Raw genomic sequence first — 25,996 nt, 5'->3', positions numbered from 1 at the left:
CTGGGGATACCCGGGTCTCATTTCCTAGGCGTGTGAGGGCACTGAAGGCTTGGGCTCCCCCCTCCAGGGAGTCTGCTGAGAACCACAGACTGGATGGTGACTCCTGCACTCTCTCGATTCTCCGCCCTGCCCACAGACAGCAGGTCAGCCCAGGTCCGAGCAGCTGGCCCTCCTCCACTGACCTTCTCTCAGGACAGAAAGAGGCTGCGACAGAGACCCTGAGACAGATGGAGAGAGATACAGGGATCTGGAGAGGCGGAGGCACCAGGAAAAGGAGACATAGAAAGACAGAAACCAGATGGGGCTGGGGGAGGGGAGGGTGAGTGAACAGTTCAGTGCGGTGGTGCCTGGGTGGCCCGTATGGTGGCAAGTGTGTGCCTGGGCCAGGGTAATTTGTCATGACTTTGTAGTCATGTGCATGTGTGTATGTGTGTACATCCGTGAACACATCTTCAGCTGTGTGACTGTGACCCTGTGTTTCTGCTGAAAACGTACCTCCCCAGCCCCCAAGAAGGAAGTGAGAAATCCCAGTGGGGGGGGGGAGGAGGTGGGGCTGGGTAGGCTGAGGGCTGGTTGAGTGGGGAGAAGGGTGAGTCTGCTTTCTGTCCACGCCCTCCCCTGCCCCGCTGGAGGTTTCTGTGGAAACTGCAGCTGAGAAAGGACAAGTGAAGGTCACACAGCCAGAGCCAAAACGAGGCCGAGTGGAAGGGGGAGAGATGGAGAGGTGGAGAGAAAGAGAGAGATGGAGAGAGGATGGCAGAGAGACAGAAAGGGAAGAGACAGAGATGGGGAGAGACTCGGGGGGGGGGTCAGAGATAGATGGGGAAATAGGGCAAAGGGGGAGACACAGGGAGACATACCATGATGAGGTGAGAGAAGGGTGAGACAGAATGGAGAAGGGGACGAGGTGGAGACAGAGAAAACGGGGAAATTAATGAGACCCGGGGAGTTGGGGCTGAGAGATGCAGAGACTGAGGTGGAACAGAGACAGGTGAGACAAGAAGCTGTAGAAAACTAGATGAGGACGGTAGGGGGCCCAAGCAGTGAGGAATGCTAGACAGAGGGACCAAGCGAGGCAAAGGAGCGAGGCTGGGCCCCGCCCCTCGGGCAGGGGGCCCAGAGCTCGGGAGCTGTCCGTTCAGCACCGGCCTGCGGGGCCTGGCCGTCCTGGAGCGCAGCATTGCCCTGTCTCCCTTGCAGGACCTGCATGCCTTCCCAGTGTTTGGGCAGACCACACCCCGGGGGACCCCGCCTGGCACACAGCGCCCGAAGTCTCCATCTGGCCTCTTCTGCGTCTCAGACCCTTGCCGTGTGTGTGCCCCTCAGAGACAGGTGTGGGATGAGCCTGTGTCTCAGGGTCTCTCTGGTTTCCACATCTCTCACAGACTGATCAATGTCTCTGCCCTTGGGCGGGACTGTCAAGGTGACTAGAATATGACTGCAGACATGTCTGGCCTGTCTCCCGCTCTGTTCCAATACCAAGCAGATCTCCTCTGGGGTCTTTCCCCATTTCTGAGACTCCCCCACCCCCATTTCTGCTCTGTCTCCCCAGTCTTTATCTCTTAAGTCTCCCCAGTGTGCCAAACGTGTCTGCCTGGCTTTCTATGTCCCTGTGTCTCTCTGTCATCTTCACTAAGTAATTCTGTTGATCTGCCTCTTACGTCTGTTTTCTCATTTCTGTCTTTGCCCATCTCTCTGTCTTTGTTGGTGTTTCTGTTTTTCTGTTCCTATTTGCCTCTCTCTGGTTCTGAACTCTGTGTGTCCATTTCTTCTCTTAGCCTCTCCCTCCATCTCTCTTGCCGAGTTCTCTTGTCCCCATCCATCCCTGTGACCTTCGTAAATCTTCCCTCCCCCCCCCCAACTTCCGCAAAGCCTCGCGCTGGGAACACGGTGCACAGTCATCAGTCTCACCAGGCTGAGGAGTGCATGAGGGGGGGACATGAGCTTGTGTCTGGGATGTGGTGTGGGGGACCGGGGTCTCCCCCAGTCCAGCTGGAAAGCAGGAGGAGAGAAAGCCGAGAATCTCCTGGGATCCTAATATCCCCAGGCTTCTCTGTCACCCCAATCTCCCTCCCATGGTCCAAGCCCATCCCTGTAGGACAAGGTGGAGGGGGAAAAGAAAATATGTTGACAGGTTCTCCCTCCTTCCCTCCCTCCCCCTGGAAGGGGGCAGAGTTGTAGGGGGGCAACTACCAGGGCTGGAAGATGTGGCTCCCCCCCCCCCTTCCCTAGTCTCCATGGAGACAGGCCAGGTCTGCAAGCCCAGCCTCCTTTGCTGCATATGCGGCCTCTCTGTTACCATGGCAACAAGGGACACCGGGGAGGGTTGGGGATGGGTCAGAGTACAGGATTGGGCTGAGGCTCTGGGTGCTGGGGGAAGCCAAGGAACCCACCTCCCTGCCCCCTTTTACTCTCTGGCCCAGTTTCCCTGTCCATGCCCATCTATCTGTGGCTTTGAATCTGACTCTTGTCTTTCTCAGTTTGTGTGTCTCACTCTGGCCTTCACCCTTTCCCACATTTCGGTGACCAGGTCCTTAACCTTCCCCTCTCACCTTCTATACACTAGGCTTACTCAGTGCCCCTTGCCTGTCCCCCACATCTCCACTCCCATAGGTGGGGAGGATACCTACATTCTGAGAAAACTGCAGGGACAGGCTCTTGCCTGCTCTCTGCCCCTTCTGCCATATTCCCAGGGAGAGTCTGGGAGTGTTCCTCATAGAGCAGAGAGGTGGGGGTAGGAGGCTGTAACTCCTCAGGCTCCAGTAGGTGGCTGACGGAGTGTTGTGTGTATGTGACAGGCCTGGGGTGTGGGTGCTGGCTGTGCATCTGTGTGTGTATATACATACTGAGATGGGATGTGCGTGGTGTGTGGGTGTGGGCATTGGGGGTGTGTTTGGAGCTACAACAGAGGTGTATGAGATAGCACTGCAATACATGATGTGTGTAGTGTGTGAGGTGTGTGGGATGGTGTTGTGTGATCTGTGTTGGTGAATTATTGTGCTGTGTGTGAGTCTGTGTGCACCTTTTGTCTGTCATTCACAATTAGCAACACTTTGGCAATTTTGCACTGTGGGCCTTTGCTTATGCCCGGATATATTGGGGAGGAGTGTGTGTGATGTCGCGTGACTATGAAACAGTGTTCACAAAGCCTCAAGTGGTGTCTGGGGCAGTGTGAGGCCTGTGGGTGTGCTATGGTGCTGAGTGTAGATGTGTACTGGTTTGTGGGTCCATGGATTTTATGGTTATGGCTCTCTATGTGAGGTGGTTTAAGGCCAGCTCTGATGGAGTGTGTGACGTGCATATCTGTGAGGTTGTGTTTTGAGGGTGTGTGTTAATTTACATGGCATTTTATGACTCTGATTCTATGGTATGATGGGGTGTGCAAGGTGTGTGTGCTATGTGTGTTTCATTTCTACTTGATTGTGAGTCCCTGGGGCTGTTTGATAGGGTAGAGTTGGGTGTGTGGGAGGGTATTAGCTGGTGTGTGATGGAATGTGATTGTGAAACTGGTGGTGAGCGGTGGGGGGGTGTCCATGTGTGTCCACAGCACCTGTGCTGTCTGGGTGATGGTCATGTGTGAGTATGGTGTTTGGTGGCTCTGGCTGTGATCTGTCTCTTGTGTACCTGTGCAGTTGTGTCTCGTTGGATAACTGCCATACCATAGTGTGTGTGTTGGGCGGCGGTCACACAGTGAGGGGAGCCTCAGGGCTCCTACCCCCTCCGCAGCTTCCCTGCTCACTGTGGGGTCTTCCTTGCCCCTTGTGGCCCCTCCATCTCCCCCTCCCGAGCAGCACCCCACAGTCCCAGAGTTGCCCCCTGCCTCACCGCAGAAGAAGGTGCTCTGGCCCTCCTGCCTTACTGTGGTGATTTACGGGGCTTTCCCCCCACCCGGTGGTGTCCACCTTCCACAGCGCACTCCTCCCTCTGGCGGCACACAAGGAGGGGGATTCCGGGGCTCTCCCACCCTCGGCGCCCCTTCCTCGGAGCCCACACCCCACACTGCGGGGGTTTCCAGGTCCCTCATTTCGGAGGTCTCCGGGTTCTCCGCCTCCGGCAGCGCTCCCCCTTCGCCGCGTCGCCGCCGCTTTGCGGAGGGTAGGGGGCGGGGAGGACAGCTGCAGTACCGGGGGCGGGGCTGCGGGCCGTCCATCAGAGCGGCGGCGCCCCTGATTGGCCAGCGCCGGCCCCCCGGCGGGCGCGGGCATATGAGGAGGCGGAGGCGGCAGCCGCCGCAGACTGTGTGCAGTGAGGCTGACCGCCGGACGGACTCGCGGGTTGAGGCGCGGGCGCTGCGGAGGCCCCCAGCGCGAGCCCGCGCCTGAGCCCACCCTGAGGCCGCTGCCCCGGCCCCTGCCCCGCCCGCCTGCCCCTGTCCCCCGGAGCCGCCAAGATGGGGGTAGGTGCTCGGGCCGGCCGGGCGATGCGTGTGTGTGTGTGTGTGTGTGTGTGTGACATTGTGGGTCCTGTGAGATTGGGTGTCTTCGAGGGCCGGCGACTCTGGGACCCCTGCTCTCCGGGACCCAGGTTCAGGAACCCGTGAGCCGGCTGACCCAGCCCGTCCGTGTGGTTGTGTCTCTGGCTGAGTGCGTGCGCGGGGCCGCCTGGCTTGGCGGGGGTCTGTGGCGCATGTTGGTGTGTCCTTTGTGTGCGCGGCCCGCGGGGCACGGACCCGCCCTCAGCATCTCTGACTGACCTGGTGCGGTTGCCTGCTCAGCCGTTATGTGTGCGTGTGCATGTGTGCGTGTGTGTGTGCTCCTGGCTCTGTCAGGCCCTGCAGCACCGTCCGCCTGCGATTGTGTGGCCCGGGTTTGTGTCTGAATGCCTGCAACCGTGTCTGGGTGTGTCTGAAAGCTGGTGTTTGTGTCTGGGGGCGTTGAAGCCCGTCTGCTTCCCTGGCCAGGCGGGGACAGGTCCAGACTAGGGGATGAACACCAGATGACCTCTCTTTCTCCTTCCAGACCTGGATGGGGGTGCTCCGCAATGCGGAGTGGCCTGGGGCTGCAGTGTGTGTGTAGCTCCTAATCTGGGAGAGCAGACACAGGGGCTGGGGGGAGCAGGAGTCATGGCGGGGAGGCTGAGAGCCTGGCTGAGGGCGTATGTATGCAAATGCGTACGTGTGTGTATGGGGGGAGGGGTTGTGCATGCCTGGCTATGCCCTTTCCTCCGTGTCCGTGTGTCCTTGTCTGTCTGTGAGTCTCTCCAGCAGATGCTGCCTGCTCCCCTGGCTGACCACCTGACCCCCGCTGCAGCCCTGGATTCCTCCCTGCGTGTCGGGCGGGGCCGTGGGGGGGGGTAGGAGGCGGGTGGGCTGGGCTGGGTGGGATGAAGAGAGAGAGAGGGTCGGGGTGGGCGAGGCTAATGGAGGGAGAGTGTGAAGGATGAGGAGAAAGATGGCGGGTGAAGGCTGATGGGTCCAGGGATGGAGCTGGGGACTGGGGCTGCAGATCTGTGGCTTGGGGTGGGCTAGGGGAGAAGGAGAGAAGAACTGGGTGGGGAGGGGACTGGGAGAGAGGAGGGGGAGGTGGGAGTCAGTGATGGCTTCCAGGTAAGTGGAAATGGAGGGGAAGCCGAGGGCAGATTGGAGGAGAGAACTGGGGTTAAGTGCCTTAGAGAAAAAAGGAGCGGGAGGGTCTTAGGAAAAGACTTGAGAACAGGAGAAGTGAGACTCTTTAGATATGGGAGGCAGAGACATGGAAAGCAGAGAGAAATGGGCAGAGACTGAGAGAGATGCTCTGAAAGAGACAGAGAAAAAGAGACGTAGAGACAGAGAGACAGACACAGGCAGAGAGACATGGAAAGATGAAGAGAGACATGAGTGGGACATAGACAAGGAGAGACAAAGAGAGAAACTGAGGCTGAGATGAGGAGACCCAAGGACAGACATTTCCTATCCAGAGACAACCAGAGGCAGCCTGAATGATAGGAAGAGGGGACAGAGGGCAAAAGGGGAGGTCGAGGGAGAGACGCTGAGATGAGGCCTCAGAGACCTTGAAATGGGGAGGGAGAGGCAGGCTGAGGGGCAGAGGCTGCGTGAGCTGGGCAGGTGTCGGGGGCGGCGGACAGCACGGAAAATGGTGCGGAGCCGCAGAGGCGGGCTGCAGCGAGGCAGGCGTGTCCCCCACCCTCAGAGGTGCTCCCGCCCTGCAGCGCGCCCATCTGGGCCTCCTGCCTTGACTGGGAAAGCCTTGGCTCCCCCTCTAACAGATGGAAGCCCGCCCCTAAGGGAGGCTGGTCATGGCAAGGGCAAGGAGGAGCCAAGGCTTGTCTGCCAGGGACTGGGGTATCCCAGCCCCTCCCGCCTCAGACCCAGGATCCAGGGCCCCCAGACCCTCCTCCCTCAGACCCAGGAGTCCAGGCCCCCAGACCCTCCTCCCTCAGACCCAGGATCCAGGGCCCCAGACCCTCCTCCCTCAGACCCAGGATCCAGGGCCCCCAGACCCTCCTCCCTCAGACCCAGGAGTCCAGGAACCCACCCCTAGGCCTCATAGGGACCCAAGCATCAGCTCCCCAGCCTTCCCTGAGGTTTCAGGGGTGGGCAGCTGGTTTTCTTCCCAACTTCTCCTCTCCTGCCTTCCACGCCTCCATCTCTTTCCTCTCCTGCCTTCCTCTTATTTCTCTAACTTGTGCCCATGACCTTATATCTCCACTCTCTCCATCCTTGGGTCTACCCCTCTGTGGAGTCTGAGACCCCTCCTGAAGCTGGGGGTGGAGGACTGTCCTCCCTGTCCCCCAAGCCTCCATGTTCCATGTCAGACGCAGTACTGCTGCAGGGCTGGCCCAGGGCCAAGCCTCCCTCCCACCCCCTGAAACCCAGGCTCCCAGGCCTCCAGGCTGCAGTAGCCTCCCAGGCTCAGCCTCCCAGTCTGGGGGCAGACAGCAGGCAGCTCAACCCTCTACAAGGTCACGAGGGGATTAGCACTGAGCTGCACTGAGCCTGGGATCCCAGCTTGGCCCTGGACCTGTAGGATCTGTCAGCGCTCCTCTACCAGCACCCGGCCTCAGCCCACCCCTCCTGCCAGCCTCCAAGGACACTGCCTTCCCCATCAGCCCAGGTCCCCAAACTGGAACTTCAGTCACTCCCCCTCACGCTACATCCAGTTCAAGCCAAGCCTGGGGGCTTTTGCCTCTTGCTGTTCTGCTCCCCAAATCCCAGCCAGCTCCTAGTCTGTCCTCCAGAGACCTAACCATGCCAACCCCTTGTCCAAACCTATCCATGGCTCCACCAGCCCCCAGGAAAGAGTCTAGGCCCAAAGCCTGGCAGTCAAGGCCCTCAGGACTGGCTGCATGTCCAGCCAGGCCACCGTCCCTGTGCACAGTAGGCTGCCTACCAGGCGTTGGTCCCAGCTGTGACTAACACCTGGAGTGCCCTTTCCTCCCCCTTCCTGCCAGGCCTGTGGGGTCTCCCAAGATTTGCTGGGTCCTCTGAGAGACAGAGGCGTCCATGGGGTTGGGGAGAGAGGCCCAGAAAAAGAGCCAGGCAGAAAAGACAGGGAGAGTGATATATGGGGAGACCTTCAACTGGAAGGACAGAGATGCAGGGATAGAGAGGAAGGTGGCAGAGCGAGATCGTGAGAGATAGACAAACAAGATGGTTGAAACAGTAGAGACAGTTAGGGAGAGACACCGAGCATTACAGAAAAGGAGGTACCTCGAGAGGTGAAATCAGAGAGAAGCAGAGATAAGGATGGAGAAAGATACAGACAGAAAATACGGGCACTCGGAGACAGTCTGAGATCCCTGCACACCAACTGGGAAAGAGATAGGAACCCAGAGAGACAGACTCAGCCAGACTCAGGGAGAGAGAGTTCAAGAGATAGAAACAGTTAATTGTATGAGATGGAAAACATAAAGAGCCAGAGATCAGAGAGAGACCAAAATCAGAGAGATACACACAGAGACTCAGAGACAGAGAGAGAGAGAGAGAGAGAGAGAGACGGACAATATGAAGTGATGAGGGAGAGAGAGATCAGAGAAACAGCCACAGAGAGACAGAGATACACACACATGAAGAGAAGGAGAGATAAAGAGGTACAAGGAGACAGAGACAAAACAGAATAAGACAGAGAGGCACAAACAGAGACCTGGAGGGACAGATCAAGAGAAAGAGACATACATAGCGAGAGGCAGACAGACCTAGCAAGAGACAGACTAAGTGCCCAGGGAGAGGGAGGAAAAGACACAGAGATAAAAAGACACATGGAGACTGAAGGGGAGAGACCTACAGAGAGAGAGAGAGAGGCACAGACAGACCCAGATGGAGATTCTCAGGGACAGAGACCCAGAGATACATGGAACCAGAGACGGAGAGGCCAATAGGAAGAGATGAGACTCAGGGGTTCTGAGAGATACCCAGAGCCACAGGGCAGAGACAGACTGAGCCCCCAGAGCCAGCCCCTGCCCCGAGACACAGCTGCACAGACGCAGGGCTGGTGTCCCCTTGTAACCCCTTCTCGCCCGCAGTCTGGTGGCTCTGACAGCTATCGTGTCGCCACCTCGCAGGACAAGAAAGATGACAAGGGCTCGCCCAAGAAGAGCAAGGGCACCAAAGAGCGCCGGGACCTGGACGACCTCAAAAAGGAGGTGGCTATGGTAAGTCCCACCCTCTGCACCCACCCAGAGCAGGCCCCACCCACCCCTGCCCAGCCTCCTCACTCATCCGATGCCCCCAAACTCCTGTTCCTCAGACAGAGCACAAGATGTCAGTGGAAGAGGTCTGCCGGAAATACAACACCGACTGTGTGCAGGTGGGGCCGACTGTGTGCGGGTGGGGCCGGGCCAGAGGGAGAAGGGTCTGATGGGGGAGGGGATGGGAAGTCGTGACCCTTGGGTGCCTGGGGGCACTCGGCAAGTGTTGGGGGTGCCAGGGTTGCTCCGGGAGGGTTCTGTGTGAGTCCTGTGTCCCCTAGGGTCTGACCCACAGCAAAGCCCAGGAGATCCTGGCCCGCGATGGGCCTAACGCGCTCACGCCGCCCCCCACCACCCCAGAGTGGGTCAAGTTCTGCCGCCAGCTCTTTGGGGGCTTCTCAATCCTGCTGTGGATCGGGGCCATCCTCTGCTTCCTGGCCTACGGCATCCAGGCAGGCACCGAGGATGATCCTTCTGGCGACAACGTGAGTGCCCTCCACCCTGCCGTGCCCAAGGGCTCATGCGTGTAGGGACACATATGCATACCCCACTTCTCCCTTTAGACTTTTCAAAGCCCAGCCTCCAACTTTTTCTCATCTAACTTTCACAATCACCCAGTGAGAGAACCAGAGAAGCTATGAGGAAAACTGGGACTCAGAAAGGCAAAGTATGGGACTTCCCTGGTGGTCCAGTGGTTAGGACTCCTCCACTGCAGTGGGCACGGGTTCGATCCCTGGCCAGGGAACTAAGATTCCACAAGCTTCATGGCTTGACCCCCCCAAAAAAAAGGCCAAGTAACTTGCCCAAGGTCACACAGTAAGAAGTGTGAGTTGGGGGTCCATTCCAAAGCTGTGTGACCTCAGCGGCCTTGAGGAATAGACACCAGCAGGTGGTCATGGCCTGAAAGATGCTTGAATGGTGAGTGGGCTCACATAGAGACCAGGCACAAGCACCTGCTGATTTGTCCCATCCTCTCAACACATGGGACGCACACAGTCTCAACAGACACGATGCCCATAAACACCCACATTCTGACTACATGGAGATCCTCGCGCACACACACGTGCACACACACGTGCACACATGCACATATATACAACAGTGCAGAGAGTCAGTGCAGACAGTCTCACTTGTACACAGATTCAAACACGGCCACCTAGTTCAGACACATAGGCACAGACAGACACAGACATTTACTGATAGACAGACATAGGAAATCAAACACACACAGAGTTTCAGGCATAACCTGGTGACAGACAGAGAGATGTGAGAATCAAGTACAGACAGTATTCTCAGAAATTAAACCTAAACAGACAAACAGACAGACTCAGAGTCTCAGACCTCCGCAGACCAACAGAGAGAGACAGAGACAGAGATCCACATACAGAGACTCAAACGCAAACAGTCCCATACATTTAAAGCCAGGCACGCAGGCAGACAGACACATTGACTTTAACACAGACAGACACATGGACAGAGAATAGCGTACACTCACATTCTCTGACACAAGCAGAGAGACAGACAATCCCACCAAACAGAGAGATGGACAGACTCAGAGGCTCAAACACACCTATGTTCAGAAAGAGGAACTCGGGAATCCCCTGGCGGTCCAGTGGTTAGGACTCCGTGCTTTCACTGCCGAGGGCCTGGGTTCGATCCCTGGTCAGGGAACGGCCAATAAATAAACAAATAAATAGATAGAGAGATAAATAAATACATAAACAACAAACATTTTAAAAAAAGAAAGAGAGGGACTCAAACATGGACAGGCAGACAGAGACACAGACCCTCAAATGGATAAAACCTGAGGTCAGACGTACAAATACAGACCCCCCAATGACTCAAAGCTCTCTTCCCAGGTTCCACAAACCTCGGGATGGGGGTGGTGGAGAGTTGCTCCAGGGTGGGCTGTGACCCTGCATCTCCCCACAGCTGTACCTGGGCATCGTGCTGGCGGCCGTGGTCATAATCACCGGCTGCTTCTCCTACTACCAGGAAGCCAAGAGCTCCAAGATCATGGAATCCTTCAAGAACATGGTTCCCCAGGTGAGGGGTTCCCAGGAAGGGGCCAGATAGAGGTGAACAGGCGGGCAAGGCTATGCCGAGTGACCCCAGGTAGAGGGAGTCAGGGAGGTGACTCTTCTCCATTCCACCCCCAGCAAGCCCTGGTGATCCGGGAAGGTGAGAAGATGCAGGTAAATGCTGAGGAGGTGGTGGTCGGGGACCTGGTGGAGATCAAGGGCGGAGACCGAGTCCCAGCCGACCTGCGTATCATCTCAGCCCACGGCTGCAAGGTGGGCCAGGGGCCTGGGGCCCAGCTCTGCCCTTCCTGGAGTGGCCCAGGAGTCCAGGCCCCCAGCCCTTCCTCCCCCTGGACCCAGGAGTCCAGGCCCCAGCCCCCTCCTCCCTCAGACCCAGGAGTCCCGGTCCCCGGACCCCTCCTCCCGAAGGACCCTGCAGTCCAGGCCCCCTCCTCCCTCAGATGCAGTACCTCTGACCTCCAGGTCCTCCTCCCTCAGACCTACAGGTACCTTAGGCCTTGGCAAGAAGCCGTGTACCCTCCCCAGCTTCAAGAGCCCAACCTCTGTCCTCCCAGACACAGGCACCCAGACTTCTAGCTGTGACTTCCAGAGACACAGCCTTCAGCCTCATAAACAAAACAAAAGAACAAACAAAAATCTTGAAATCTCCTCTGGACAAATGCCCCTAGACCCCAGGCCGGGGGTTGACACCTGTCTCCTGTGTCCCAGGTGGACAACTCTTCCCTGACGGGCGAATCAGAGCCCCAGACCCGCTCCCCCGACTGCACTCACGACAACCCCTTGGAGACTCGGAACATCACCTTCTTTTCCACCAACTGTGTGGAAGGTGAGGCAGGGGGGAGGGGTGGCTCGGGCACCCAGGGGGGGGCTGGGCTTGTCGGGATAGATGGACGTGCCTCAGGGGCTCGGGGTCCCTCGGAAGCTCGCTGAGTCTCAGCCCAGTCCCCTCGGACCCCACAGGCACAGCTCGGGGCGTGGTGGTGGCCACGGGTGACCGCACCGTCATGGGCCGCATCGCCACTCTGGCTTCCGGGCTGGAGGTGGGCAAGACGCCCATCGCCATTGAGATCGAGCACTTTATCCAGCTCATCACCGGCGTGGCTGTCTTCCTGGGCGTCTCCTTCTTCATCCTCTCCCTCATTCTCGGGTACACCTGGCTGGAGGCTGTCATCTTCCTCATCGGCATCATTGTGGCCAATGTCCCAGAGGGCCTGCTGGCCACTGTCACTGTAAGCGCGGACCCTCGGGCCTGAGGGAGGAGGGGGCTGGGGCCCGATGGCAACAATCTTGATTGCAACTTGGACATCGAGGGCCAAGCCTGCCAGATGTTGAATGAGGAGGGTCCTGGGGCTCAGAGGGCCTCATTGACAGAACAAACCAACAGGGAATCCCCAGGCGGTCCAGTGGTTAGGACTCCACGCTTTCACTGCTGAGGGCCCCCGGGTTCAATACCTGGTGGAGGACTAAGATCCCACAAGCTGAGAGGCATGGCCCCCCCCCAAAAAAAAAATAAAACTAACAGAATCTTGAGAAACACTGCCAGTCAGAAAGGGCTAACAGCCCTATCATTTTTGAAGTTAACTTACAAAATTAAGAGGCACCACCTCATGGTAAAAAGTCTAAAGAATACGTTAAAATAGTTAAAAAAGAAAATAACAGTCCCGACCCACTGCCCAGCCGGCAGCCCCCCTCCAGAAGCAGGCTCTCTGCCCTGTTCTCTGCAGCGGGGGGCGTATTGCCACGTGTGTAGTAATTGTTTTCAGGGCACACAGAAGGGACCATCCTAGGAATACTTTTCTGCTCCTTGCTGCTTTTACTTAATAGATCCTGCAAAGTTTTCCATATTAGCATATTCAAAGCTACTCTAAGTCAAAGGCCTTTTATTGACCTACACTATACAAACAAGAGTTGCACATATGAAGGTACTGCCTGATGAGCTGGAGGCAACTGAACACACCCCAGGTCAGCTGCACGCAGATCTAGTTCCCCAGAAGCCCCCTCAAGACCTGTTCAGCCCCTCCCCTCCAACCCCAGGGTTACCCCTAGGATAGACTAACTTCAAACAGTGTAGCTTTTGTACTTCACGTCACTGGAATCATTCAGCAGGAACTCTTGTTTCTGGCTCATTTTTCGCTGAACACTATGTTTTTGAATTTCACCCATGCAGTTGTAGGCAGTGGTTGCTTGTTCTTTTTCACTGCTGTATAGTATTCCCATCTTTTATTTCCCCAATTTATTTGTCCCTACTGCAGTTAGTGGACATGTGGGTTGTTTGCAGTTTGGGGCTATTATGTTGCTGCTGTGAACATTCTAGTATATTTCTTTGGGGTGCATCTGAGCCCATTTTTGTGGGTCTGTACCTTGGGTGGAGTGGCTGGGCGACACCCCATTCTTTGCCCAGGATTCTCTCTGGGCTGGGCAGTTGGGTTGTTGGCAGTTGTGTTGCTGGCCCAGCTGCACCGCCTGACTCTACCTGTAACTCCTCTGCCCTTGCATACACCCCAGGTGTGTCTGACCCTGACCGCCAAGCGCATGGCTCGGAAGAACTGCCTTGTGAAAAACCTAGAGGCTGTAGAGACCCTGGGCTCCACATCCACCATCTGCTCGGACAAGACAGGGACCCTCACCCAGAACCGCATGACGGTCGCCCACATGTGGTTCGACAACCAGATCCACGAGGCCGACACCACTGAGGACCAGTCAGGTGAGGGTGGGGCCCAGGCAGGACCGAGGGGGCCTGGCTCCCGGACACCCCCGAGCCCTGACTCGTACCTTTTTCAGGGACTTCATTTGACAAGAGCTCGCACACCTGGGTGGCCCTGTCTCACATTGCTGGACTCTGCAACCGTGCCGTCTTCAAGGGGGGTCAGGACAACATCCCTGTACTCAAGGTGGGTCTGGCCTCCCGCTAGCCCCAGCTTGGGCCCTGCCCACCCCGCGCTGCTCTGCCCTGACAGCCCTCTCTCCCCACAGAGGGATGTGGCCGGGGATGCCTCCGAGTCTGCCCTGCTCAAGTGCATCGAGCTGTCCTCCGGCTCCGTGAAGCTCATGCGGGAACGTAATAAGAAAGTGGCTGAGATCCCCTTCAACTCCACCAACAAATACCAGGTACCCTAGGCTCTCCAGGAGAGTCGGCCTGGATCTCACTTTCTCTACGACACCCGAAAAGCAGTCAGCTCTGCCCCGCTGCCCTCCCGCTTTGGGCAAGCTATTAACTTGCCCAGAGCCTTGGTTTCCCCATCGGTAAAATAAGCCCAAGAGTATCCACCCAGTGGGGAGAGGAACACAGACCCGGGAGTGAGAGCAATGTCTCTGTTGGAGTGGGCGGCAGGGGAGTAAAGATCTTCGTGCAGCAGAGTGGGAACCAGCCAGAGATCTCATTCATCCATTCAACAAATATTGTTTTGAGCAGCAACTACGTGTCAGAGGCACTTGTGTTAGGTGCTGGGGATACAGATGGCAGTGAAGTCCCTCCTCTCACGGAACTTATGCTCTAGTGCCAGGAGACAGACAATGACAAAGGCATGAGGACAGTAGGAAATTTGGAATATGTCAGCCAGTCACCATGCTGAGGGAGGGAGCCCTGCAGGCGTCCGGGGGCAGCGGGCACAGCGTGTGCAAAGGTCTTGACGAAGGAGTGTGTTGATGTACTGAATAGCCCGGGAATGTCGAGCCAGGAAACGTGGTGGGAGGGGAGGGCAGTGGGTGCTGGGTCAGGTCCTGTAGGGCCTTGTGGACATGACTTGGGTGTGACCCTCAGGGAGACATGAGCCATCGAGCAGAGGCAGATGGGACCTGACTCACTTTTTTTTTTTTTTTGCGGTACGCGGGCCTCTCACTGCTGTGGCCTCTCCCGTTGCGGAGCACAGGCTCCGGACGCGCAGGCTCAGCGGCCATGGCTCACGGGCCCAGCCGCTCCACGGCACGTGGGATCTTCCCGGACCGGGGCACGAACCCGTGTCCCCTGCATCGGTAGGCGGCCTCCCAACCACTGCGCCACCAGGGAAGCCCGGACTCACATTTTTAAAAGCTGCTTTATTGAGAGATACAGTTCATACACCATAGCTCACCCACTTAATGTGCATAATTCAATAGTTTTAGTATATTCAGTGATACGTGCTATCATCTGTCCAGTCAGGTTTTAAAAAAAAATATTTATTCATTTATTTTGGGTGCGCCGGGTCCTAGTTGCGGCATGTGGGATCTAGTTTCCTGACCAGGGATCGAACCCGGGCCCCCTGCATTGGGAGCTCAGAGTCTTACCCACTGGACCACCAGGGAAGTCCCTACCCAGTCAGTTTTAGAGCATTTCCATCACCTCAAAAAGCAACCTCACACTCCTCAGCTTTATCCACCTACCTCCCCCCGTCTCCCCGAGGCCTAAGCAACCACTAATCTACATTCTGTCTCTATGCACTTGCCTATTCTGGACACTTCATATAAACAGAATCATACAATATGTGTTTTTTGATGTCTGGCTTCTTTCACTTAGCATAATGTTTTCAAGGTTCCTCCACGTTGTAGCATATATCAGTGCTTCATTCCTTCTTATGGCTGAATAATTTTGCATTGTATGGATAGACCACATTTTGTTTATCCATTTATCTGTCAATGGACATTTGGGTTATTTGCACCCTTTGGCTACTATGAATGATGCTGCTATGAACATTCGCCTCCAAGTTTTTGTGTGGGCATCGTTTGCATGTCTCTTGGGTATATATCTGGGAATTGCTGGCTTATGTGGTAACTCTGTTTAACCTTTTGGGGGACTGCCAGAGAGTGTTTTCCAAAGTGGCTGCACCATTTTTCACTGACTCTCATTTTTTTAAAAAAAATTTATTTATTTGGCTCTGCCGGGTCTTAGCTGCGGCACACAGGATCTTCGTTGCCTCGTGAGGGATCTTTAGTTGCGGCATGCGAACTCTTAGTTGCAGCATGTGGGATCTAGTTCCCTGATCAGGGATCGAACCCAGGCCCCCTGCATTGGGGGCGCTGAGTCTTAGCCGCTGGGCCACCAGTGAAGTCCCGTGATTCTCATATTTTAAAGGCTCCTTCTGGCTGCCATGGGGAGGAACTATTATGGGGAGGGGAGGGCAGAAACAGGGACTCAGTGTGGAGGCTGCTGTGATATTTCATGAGAGACGGTGGTGGCTGGATGGGAGGGCAGGGGAGGTGAGAAGAGGTCAGAATCCGGGTACTTCAGAGGTGAGCTGACCAGATTCGGTGATGGGTCAGATGCGGGATGAGAGCTTGTCGGGCAAGGCAGAGAGAGAAGCACGAATCCTAAGGACCCCTGAGATTTCTGTGAGAGAGACACAGAGGGGAAGAAATATCTGCAAGACGGAGAGACGGAAACTGGCAGGGGTGAGCAGAGGTCTCTGTGAGGGAGCCTGAGAAACAGATGAAGATCTCTCGGGTAGAGGGATTTGGGCAGTGCCCTCTGGGGGAGCCTGGCGGTGGTCCGGGCACCCGTGGCTCTGGCCGGGGCGGCGGGGGGTCCTCTTCCGCAACTGGGCGCAGGGCAACCTCCGGGTCCCTCCCTGTGAGGCTCCGGTGCGGGTCTGTCCCGGCACCCGTGGCTCTGGCCGGGGCGGCGGGGGGGTCCTCTTCCGCAGCTGGGCGCAGGGCAGCCTCCGGCTCCCTCCCTGTGAGGCTCCGGCGCGGCCACCTTCTGCTCTGTCCACAGCTCTCCATCCACGAGACCGAGGACCCCAATGACAACCGGTACCTGCTGGTAATGAAGGGCGCCCCCGAACGCATCCTGGACCGGTGCTCCACCATCCTGCTGCAGGGCAAGGAGCAGCCGCTGGACGAGGAGATGAAGGAGGCTTTCCAGAACGCGTACCTCGAGCTCGGGGGCCTGGGCGAGCGCGTGCTTGGTGCGCACCAAGGGTGGAGCCAAGTTGGGGCGGGGCGGGGCCAGCTCTGGGGGCCCCTTGAGGATAAGGAGGGATGGGAGGCCGCCCAGAGCCTGGTTCAGAATAGGTCCTCCCAGAATGCACCATGAATGAATGAATGAATGAGACACGAAGGCGTCTTTCAGAAATGGGTGTTGACTGACCGCCTGGCCAACTAGGGAGCCTGAGTGCTGGGACCGGGAGCTGTGGGCAGGAGGCAGGGAGGGCCGAGGCTGGAGCCCCCGTGCCCCTCTCCCTGCACCAGGTTTCTGCCATTACTACCTGCCCGAGGAGCAGTTCCCTAAGGGCTTTGCCTTCGACTGTGACGATGTGAATTTCACCACCGACAACCTCTGCTTCGTGGGCCTCATGTCCATGATCGACCCTCCCCGGGCAGCCGTCCCTGACGCGGTGGGCAAGTGCCGCAGCGCGGGCATCAAGGTGTGGCCCGGGGCAGCAGGGGAGGCAGGGCCAGGGCCCCAGCGGCCAGCGGTGAGGCTGGACCGTTTGCATATGATGCCCGCAGGTCATCATGGTCACCGGCGATCACCCCATCACGGCAAAGGCCATTGCCAAGGGTGTGGGCATCATCTCCGAGGGCAACGAGACTGTGGAGGACATCGCCGCCCGGCTCAACATTCCCGTCAGCCAGGTCAACCCCCGGTGAGCCCCGCCCTGACCAGCTCTGGTCCCTCTGGGGCTGCGGGTCCCCCTCCTCCTGGGCCTCCTCCATTGACTCAGCATCTGGGTCCTGCTCCTCTTCCATCGTGAGGATGGGCAGCCTGGTGTTACAGCTGCGTGGGGTTAGCAAGGGGTAGGTTCGCATCCCAGCTTTGCCACACGTGAGCTGTGTGACCTTGGGCAAGTCACTTAGCCTCTCTGTGCCTCAGTTTCCTCCTCTCTAAAATGGGCTGCTAGTAATTCACATCTGAGAGGATTCTGTGAGACCCCTTATTTCTGTGTCCGTCATTCTCTCTTCCCACCTCTCTTTTATGTCTTTGTCTCTGTCTCTCTCTGTCTCTCATCTCTGTTCTGACTTCCTTAGCTTTCCCACCCGTGTGTCTCTCTGTGTCTGTCTCTATTTCCTAGTTGCCTGCCTATCTCTGTTCCTCTAAGTCCAGTGTCCCAAGGTTCTTCCTGAGGCCTGCCCTCCATCCCTCCTACTGCAGCCCCCTCCTCCCCTGTTTCCCTTCACCTCTGACCCCCCAGAGCCCTTGTCCCTCTCTCAGAGCCTGGTCCTCTGTCTCTCCTGTCTGTGAGTCTGTCCAACAGGTGTCACTGCCCCACATGTCCCGAACACTCTCTGCTCTTCCCAGGGATGCCAAGGCCTGTGTGATCCATGGCACCGACCTCAAGGACTTCACCTCTGAGCAAATCGACGAGATCCTGCAGAACCACACTGAGATCGTCTTCGCCCGCACTTCCCCCCAGCAGAAGCTCATCATTGTGGAGGGCTGTCAGAGACAGGTGGGCTCGGGCTGGGGTCCCTCGGAGGAGGGGGCCGGGGGTCTGGACTCCGGGGTCCTTGATGAGAAGAGGGTTTGGGGCCAGGCCTCTGGGCGTCATCCTCACCCTCTCTGCCTCCAGGGAGCCATCGTGGCTGTGACTGGGGATGGCGTGAACGACTCCCCCGCCCTAAAGAAGGCTGACATCGGGGTGGCCATGGGCATTGCCGGCTCGGACGTCTCCAAACAGGCAGCAGACATGATTCTGCTGGACGACAACTTCGCTTCCATCGTTACGGGTGTGGAGGAGGGTGAGTGAGGTGGCCCAGGTGGCCCTGGAGACCGGGGTCCCTGCATGAAGCCCGAGAAGCGGGAGGGGAACAGGCCAGGGCTGCAGCAGATGCACGGCGGGAGACCACAGCATCCCACAAGGCCCCCGGCAGAGCCTGAGCTTGTCCTTTTCAGTTTTCTTCCCCTGTGGAGTTGGGGGCTCCCTGGGGGCAGGACTCAGCCAACGCACTTCTGGGTCCCAGTGTCGCCCAGCACAGGCCCAGTCTGGTGGGCAAGGCACATTCGGAAGCATTCAAAAACAACACTCATAGGGATTTCCCTGGCAGTCCAGTGGTTAAGACTTCGCCTTCCAATGCAGGGGGTGTGGGTTCGATCCCTGGTTGGGAGGCTGGGATCCCACATGCCTCAGGGCCAAAAAAACAGAACAGAAAACAGAAGCAATACTGTAACAGATTCAATAAAGACTTTTTAAATGGTCCACATCAAAAAAGTCTTTAAAAAAATACCCATAAGTACAACCTCAGGGAAGCAGAGGGTCCTGAGGGAGACCTGAAGGGGGCCCTCACCCAGCCTGGAGTCAGGGGCCAAGGAAGCCTCCCCAAGTGGACAGGGATCGCCTGTGCCAAGTCTCTAGGGCCGTATGGGAATTTTCACGTAGAAAAGTGCCGGCGAAGGGAGGTGCAGACAGAGGCAAGGCCTCAAGGTCTCAGGTGGGGCCGCCGGCCATCACCTCCTGACGGGCCTGGATGTGGCCACAGATGGGGCTTGTTCACATTCAGTTTTATTCTGATTATCAAAGTAATTCATGATAATTATAGAAAATGTAGAAAAGCATTAAGAAGCAAATTGGAATCACCCATAATCTTACCATCCAGAAATAATCACTGTTCATTCTGTGCTGCATTTTCTTCCAGTCTCTCTCTCCTATTTGAAATGTCCCCAGTGTAAAAAATAACTCAGGATAAGAGAGAATTCAAACAGTAAAAGCTGAGCCTACAGTGTCAGGTTCAATGCCCTTATCCCTTGTCTCCTATGGCCCAGAGGACACAGGGTTAACCCTTTCTCATCCCCAAGACATCCTCCATGCACCCGCAGAGCACACACTCAAGGAGGCGTTCACGCCGCCCAGACAGTTATTGGGCTCCTTACCTTGTGTGTGGTGCCAGGGGCTGGAGATGTAGCTGTGAGCAGAGCAGACATGGGTCCTTGCCCTCAAGGAGCTGGGAGAGACAGCCTTCTGCAAGTTAAAAAACAAATTGTAACATAACAAACGTAATTACATATTGTCACAAGTGCTAAGAATAAAACCAGCAGGGTGCTATGATAGATGGGGTCCTACCTATTTATTTATTTTATGGCCGCGGCGTGCAGTTTGCGGGATCTGAGTTCCCTGGCCAGGGATGGAACCCACACCCCCTGCAGTGGAAGTGTGGAGTCTTAACCACTGGACCGCCAGGGAAGTCCTCTGTGCCTTCTTAATGCTCATCAGCACGCGGGGGAAGGTGGAGGGAGGGGCTGGCTGGGTTCATCTTTAGTTTCTTTTTACTTTATACACACTGTACTGATTGAATCTTTATTGGGATACGGCATTCACACAAAGGCAGCTCCGTGACTTTTTATGCACGCACGCACCCACACAACCACCGGACCCCCATCAAGATAGAGAACATTTCCAGCCTCCCATTAGGGTTCTATCAGGTCCCCTCCAGTCTGTATCCCCCATCCCAGAAATAACCACTATCCTGACTTTCAGCACCATGGATTCGTTTCCAACCTCTTGCAAATGGAATCATGTGATATGAATGCTTCTGTGTCTGGCTTTTTTTCACTCAACACAACATCAGTGAGATTCATCCATGGAGCTGGGGGTGTCAGTAGCTCGTTCCTTTTTCTCACCGGGTGGTATTTCTTTGTATGGACGGACCACAGTTTACTTATCCACTCACCTACTGATGGCCAGCGGGTCAGTTCTGGTTTGGGGCTATTATAACTAATGCCATGGTGAACATTCTTGTACTTGCTTTTTGGTGGACATAAACCCTCATTTCTCTTGCGTATAAACCTAAGGTGAGGATTGCTGGGTCAATAAGGCAGGGATGTTTAACTTTGAACAGAAACTGCTGGGAATTCCCTGGTGGTCCAGTGGTTAGGACTCCATGTGTTCGCTGCCAAGGGCGCTGGTTTGATCCCCGGTTGGGGAACTAAGATCCCGCTAGCCGCGCTGTGCGGCCAAAAAAAAAGAAAGGAAACTACCAAGCAGTTTCCGAAGTGGCTGTACTTTGAGAATATTTGAACAGGGGCAACACCGTTGGGCATCTGTCTGGAAAGGCAGGCGGTGGGGGGATGGATTAGAAAGGATGCGTGGACTGGGCAGGGAAGGGGTAGAGGGACTAGGGTGCCCTGGTGTGGGTGCCGAGGCCTGAGCCTGCCCCTGCCCGCAGGCCGCCTGATCTTCGACAACCTGAAGAAGTCCATCGCCTACACCCTGACCAGCAACATCCCCGAGATCACGCCCTTCCTGCTGTTCATCATGGCCAACATTCCACTGCCTCTGGGCACCATCACCATCCTCTGCATCGACCTGGGCACTGACATGGTGAGGCCCCGGCCGCCCCCCAGGCTCCGGGAGGGGAGGGTCCCCTCCCCGTCCCCAACTTACCGGCCTCTCCTGCCCAGGTCCCTGCCATCTCGCTGGCGTACGAGGCTGCCGAGAGTGACATCATGAAGAGACAGCCCAGGAACCCACGCACTGACAAGCTGGTCAATGAGAGACTCATCAGCATGGCCTACGGACAGATCGGTGAGGACCTGGGGACGCTGCCTCGCTTATGGCTGGATGCCCGGCGGTGCCTGGCCCACCGTGGGTGCTCAGAAACCTTGTGCTGAATGAGTGGAGTGAAGAGTAGGACCTGGTGCTGGAGGTTTGGAAGCAGTGACTTACAGATGGGTGGTGGCCACCAAGGTGGCGCTGGCACAGGTGGAGGCAAGGCCCGGGGCTGCAGCCGGGGAGCACGTGGGATACTGAGTGGCAGGTCAGGGCTGGCGCCAGGATGGCCACTCCACTGCTTCACCCGCCACCGCGATGGGAAGGACCAGTCAGCCTGTGAGCTCTCTGAGGGCAGGAGTGAGCCCCACGGCCCCCTGCCTTCTCCTCCATCTTTGCTGGAGGTGAGGTGTGCAGTCTTACAGGTGCTGAACGCCCTGTTGCTGGGAGTGTCCCAGGAAGCAGAGGCTCGGTGGCGGTGGTCAGAGGCCTAGGAAGGTCATTCCTGCCTAGGGGCTCCTCAGGGGTTTCCTGATGTCCACGTGGCCTGGCTCAGGTGGGAGGGAGCCTCCAGGTTCTCCCCTCAGGAGAGCCCCATCTCCAAGGTTCCTGCTCCAGGGGGCCAATCTCAGGGGCTCACCACCAGGTGGCACCCTCAGATGGCCCTCTGGGAGCTCAGCCCCGGAGGATGTCAGGCAAGAGGACCGGGTAGCTCACCGTCCTCGCGGTGTGGGTCTCAAGGGGCCTCAGAGGTGCCCTGGCCTGGCTGCCTGCCCCACCTGAGCCTCTCCTCATCTCCCTTCTCTCCTCCCCCAGGAATGATCCAGGCTCTTGGGGGCTTCTTCTCCTACTTTGTGATCCTGGCAGAAAACGGCTTCTTGCCTGGCAACCTGGTGGGCATCCGGCTCAACTGGGATGACCGCACCGTCAACGACCTGGAGGACAGTTACGGGCAGCAGTGGGTGCGTAGGGCTGGGTCCCACAGCATGGCCTGGGACCCCCCAGGCGGGCTCCCTGCCCACAGCATCCTGGGCTGGGGCAGCGTCCTGTGATGGTCCCTGTGTCCCAGGGGCGGCATCAAGATCCTCGCCGGACACGAGGGGCCTCCTGGTGCTCTTGCCCCAGCCCATCGCGGTCCTGGCCGCCGGCCATGCTCTCTGCCCCACCAGGCGAGACGCCTTTGCTGCCCTCTTCCCCATCTCTGTGTGTGCCTTCAAAGCCCAGCTGGAGTCCCCTCAGGAGGCCCCCGGGATCTCTGGTCCACAACCGAGGTCACCATTACCCTCTCTCATTCCTTGTACGTTTCCTGACTCTTCCCGCGGGGCTCTGAGCTACAGAGGGAAGACACGCCCCTTAGGGGATCCCATCTGGACAGAGTCCCCGCTTTGCCCTGGGGCCCCACGCAGGGGCGCGGACAAGGGGCACGTGGGCCCGGCCACACTGACCGCCGACCGGCACCCACGTCATCCCCCTTGCAGACCTATGAGCAGAGGAAAGTGGTGGAGTTCACGTGCCACACGGCCTTCTTTGTGAGCATAGTGGTCGTGCAGTGGGCTGACCTGATCATCTGCAAGACCAGGAGGAACTCCGTCTTCCAGCAGGGCATGAAGTGAGGGCCGCGGGCGCCGGGCCTGCTCCCTGTCCCGCCCCGTGTCTGTCTGTCTGTCTGTCTGTTTCCGTGTTGCCTCTGAGTTGATTTTCTCTCCAGTGGTCACATCTATCTTGGATTCTCTGTCTCTGTCTCTCTCTCTCTCTCTCTCCGTATCTGTGTGTGCACACTGCTGGGGTGTCCCTGGTCCCTCTCCAGATCTGCTTTATCTTTTTCTTTGGCCGCACGGCATGTGGGATCTTAGTTCCCCCAGCAGAGATGGAACCCTGCAGTGGAAGCGCAGAGTCCTAACCACTGGACCGCCAGGGAACTCCCTGCTGTATCTTTTCATACCCCTGCCTGTGTGTCACTGTCTCTGTCATTATACTTCAGTGTCACCATCTCCCTGGACCCGTGTGTGCCTCTCTACCTCTTTCGGTCTCCATCTCTGTGTGTGTCCGTGCCTGTCTCTGTGCGTCTGCCCTTGGCAGAGCCTCTGTCTCGGTGGGATGGGGGTGCCTGCTCGAGTTCTCTGGGTCCAGCCCTGCCTGTGCCTCCAGGAACAAGATCCTGATCTTCGGGTTGTTTGAGGAGACAGCCCTGGCTGCCTTCCTGTCCTACTGCCCCGGCATGGACGTGGCCCTTCGCATGTACCCTCTCAAGTGAGTGCCCCCTCCCCTGCCATGTACCACCTGCTCCAGGATCCTCCCGGGAGCCTTCCCCGCGGGACGCCCTCACAGGGGGCGCTGTGCAGACCCCAGCCCACAGCCATGGCCCCGGGCACCCCTCACCTTGGGCACGAAGGACCAGGGGTGCATCCTCCCAGTGCGGCCCCGCCTGTCCTCTGGGACCCTGCCTCTGTGTGTTCCCCGCCCCCCACCGGTCTCCGCCCCACACTGACGCCCTCCTGCTCTTCCGTCTCCGCAGGCCCAGCTGGTGGTTCTGTGCCTTCCCCTACAGTTTTCTCATCTTCGTCTATGACGAAATCCGCAAACTCATCCTGCGCAGGAACCCCGGGGGTGAGGGGCTAACTGGGTACAGGGGGGAGGCTGGGGGGACAGGACGGGGCAGCTGGAAGGGGAGGCGAGAGAGCGTTGTGCGACTGATACTAACCTCACTCTCTGTTTCCCCCCAACCCCTCCCTCCTGCGTCGTCTCTCCACCCTCTTTGCAACTCTTCTCTCTTCCTGGCTCTCTGGGCCTCCTCCTTTCTGTGTCTTTCGCTGTGTCTCCGCCCCTTTTGGTTTCTTTCTGTGCCGCTGTCTGTCTGTCTCTGCTTGTGCTTCTCTCTGAGCCCGTCTCCCTCTCGTCTCTGTTTCTTTCCTCCTTTGTCGCTCCAGGTTGGGTGGAGAAGGAAACCTACTACTGACCTCAACCCCACCACATCGCCCGTCTCTTCCCTGCCGCCCAAGCCCAGGACAGCCCACTCCGGTCCCCCTCATTTTGTATTCTGGGGGGAGGGGCCCTCTCTCCCCTTGGCCCCGCCCCCTCAAGTTATCTCCCACCTCCCTCCCCCTCTTACCCCTCTGGCTGGCTTCTCTCCCCGCCCCCGCCCCGCCCCGCCCCCTGCCTCTCTCCTCTCTCTCTTTTGTGTGTGTCTGTTCCTCTCCCTCTCCTCATCCCTGCCGCCCAGCCCCCTCCCTGGGCTCTTTTTTACTCCCCCTCACCCCCTGGCTGACGCCGTCTCTGGTTCTGGACAATTATCAAATATATCAGTGGGGACAGAGAAGCCACGTGTGTGTCTTGCTTGCTTTGTGGATCCGGGGTGTGGGCAGGACGGTGTTCGCTGTGCTGGCACCGGTAGCTGGGTGATTCACAGAACCCCAGGAATTTAGCCTGCATGAGCTTGGGAGTCATGGAATCTCAAAGTCATCAAATCATGGAGTTGTAGCCCCACAAGGGTTAGAGTGAGAGCACCTTGAATTCACCAGGAGATGGGATCATGGGATCAGAACAGGGGAGGGGAAGGGAATCAAGACTCTGGATCCTTTCATATTGGAGAGGTCCCCAGGGAAGCGATGATGCTAATGGTTCATTGAACTCCCACCCTGTGCTCTGCCCTCTTCTAAGCACTCCACGTGTATTAGCTCACTCAATGCTCACAAGGCACAGAGAGGGAAAGTGACCTGCCCAAGGTCACACAGCTGAGAGGTGACAAATCTGGGATTTGAACCTAGGCTGTCCAAGCTCTAAATCACTATGCTCTTCTCTCTCTTTTTGTTGAGATGAACTTTCATACAGTGACGTGCACAAGTCTCAAGGGCACAGCTCAACGATTAAAAAAATTACTTCCATGTAGCCACTAGCCATAAAGTTCTCTCATGCCCCTTTCCAGTCAGCCCCCCTCCAGAGGTAACTGCTGATCTGCTTTCTGTCACCATCGTTTAGTTGTACCAGTTCTTGGACTTTGTAGAAATGCAGTCTTACAGCATGCTGTCTCATGTGTCTGGCTTCCTGTCCTCCACACCACGTCTATGAGAGTCATCCACAGTGTTCCGTGTATCAGTAGCCTGCTCTTTCATTGCTGCGGAGTTTTCCACTGTGTGACTATTACACGATTTGTGGATCCATTTTCTTGTTGATGGACATTTGCTGTTTCCACTTTGGAAGCCTCTAGGAAGAGGCACATTCTAGTAATATCCTCTGATGACACATGTGTGCATCTCTGTTGGGTACGTGCCTAGGAATGGAATTGCTGATCAGGGAATAGACAGTGTTTATCTTTAATAGAAATAGCCACACCCTTTCCAAAGCTCTTGTGTCATCTGCATTCTAACAGTGTATCAGAGTTCCAGTTGCTCCACATCCACGTCAACACTTGATATTGTCAGTCTTTTGAATTTTAGCCCTTCTGGTTGGGCAGCTCTACCACTTCCCTCAAGGCAGCCTTTCTAACACAGCCCAGAGACTGGAGTGAGAGGAAGGCCTGGGGCTTGTCCCGGGCCTGCCTGCCTCCCGGCACAGGTGTCTGAGTGGTCGGGATGCTGAGAGTCCACATGAGTGTGAGTGTGTGCACATGCCCACTGCACAAGACAGTGCTGAGGAGTGCCTGAATCTGAGGGGCAAGGCAGTCAGAAGGCAGTGGCCATGTGTGCCAGAAACCGCCTGTGATGCCCAGGGCAGAGCCCAGTCCGGTAAGGGTTACGTGAGCCTGGACCTCTCCTGGGGAGGCCAGAGAAACTACTTTATTCATCAGGTACAGGGTAAGAAATACTCCCATAGACAGGTGGGCAATCTGAGGCCCAGAGAGGGCAGGGACTTCCTTGAGGTCACACAGCAGAAAAATAACCCAGGTTTCTGATTGTCTGTGCTAATGTCCTCCTACCCTCCCAGCTCCACTTCCTC

The 25,996-nt window shown here is 57.0% G+C and overlaps 1 protein-coding gene across 2 annotated transcripts; it reads left to right on the top strand.

The window, feature by feature from the left end:
- The first annotated feature begins 4,174 nt into the window (after positions 1-4,174).
- ATP1A3 (ATPase Na+/K+ transporting subunit alpha 3) lies at positions 4,175-24,380 on the top strand. 2 transcript variants are annotated; one of them, XM_059043788.2, is made up of 23 exons: positions 4,175-4,396; positions 8,500-8,589; positions 8,685-8,744; positions 8,907-9,110; positions 10,558-10,671; positions 10,785-10,919; positions 11,376-11,493; positions 11,628-11,896; positions 13,173-13,371; positions 13,449-13,558; positions 13,641-13,775; positions 16,354-16,546; positions 16,830-17,005; positions 17,091-17,227; positions 17,881-18,031; positions 18,152-18,320; positions 20,742-20,896; positions 20,977-21,100; positions 21,881-22,026; positions 22,543-22,673; positions 23,213-23,314; positions 23,580-23,671; positions 23,992-24,380. In XM_059043788.2, the coding sequence occupies exons 1-23, from the start codon at positions 4,391-4,393 to the stop codon at positions 24,018-24,020; spliced, it is 3,045 nt and encodes a 1,014-aa protein (XP_058899771.1). In that variant the 5' UTR covers positions 4,175-4,390; the 3' UTR covers positions 24,021-24,380. The 2 variants fall into 2 exon arrangements, with proteins under 2 accessions (XP_058899771.1, XP_066876206.1); XM_067020105.1 differs by having other exon boundaries at positions 8,461-8,589.
- Positions 24,381-25,996: the final 1,616 nt, after the last annotated feature.

The sequence above is a fragment of the Kogia breviceps genome, chromosome 18 (genome assembly GCF_026419965.1).
Source record: "Kogia breviceps isolate mKogBre1 chromosome 18, mKogBre1 haplotype 1, whole genome shotgun sequence".
NCBI lineage: Eukaryota > Metazoa > Chordata > Mammalia > Artiodactyla > Physeteridae > Kogia > Kogia breviceps.
Note: the sequence above shows the minus strand (reverse complement) of the source record. Positions and strands in the feature narration are given on the sequence as shown.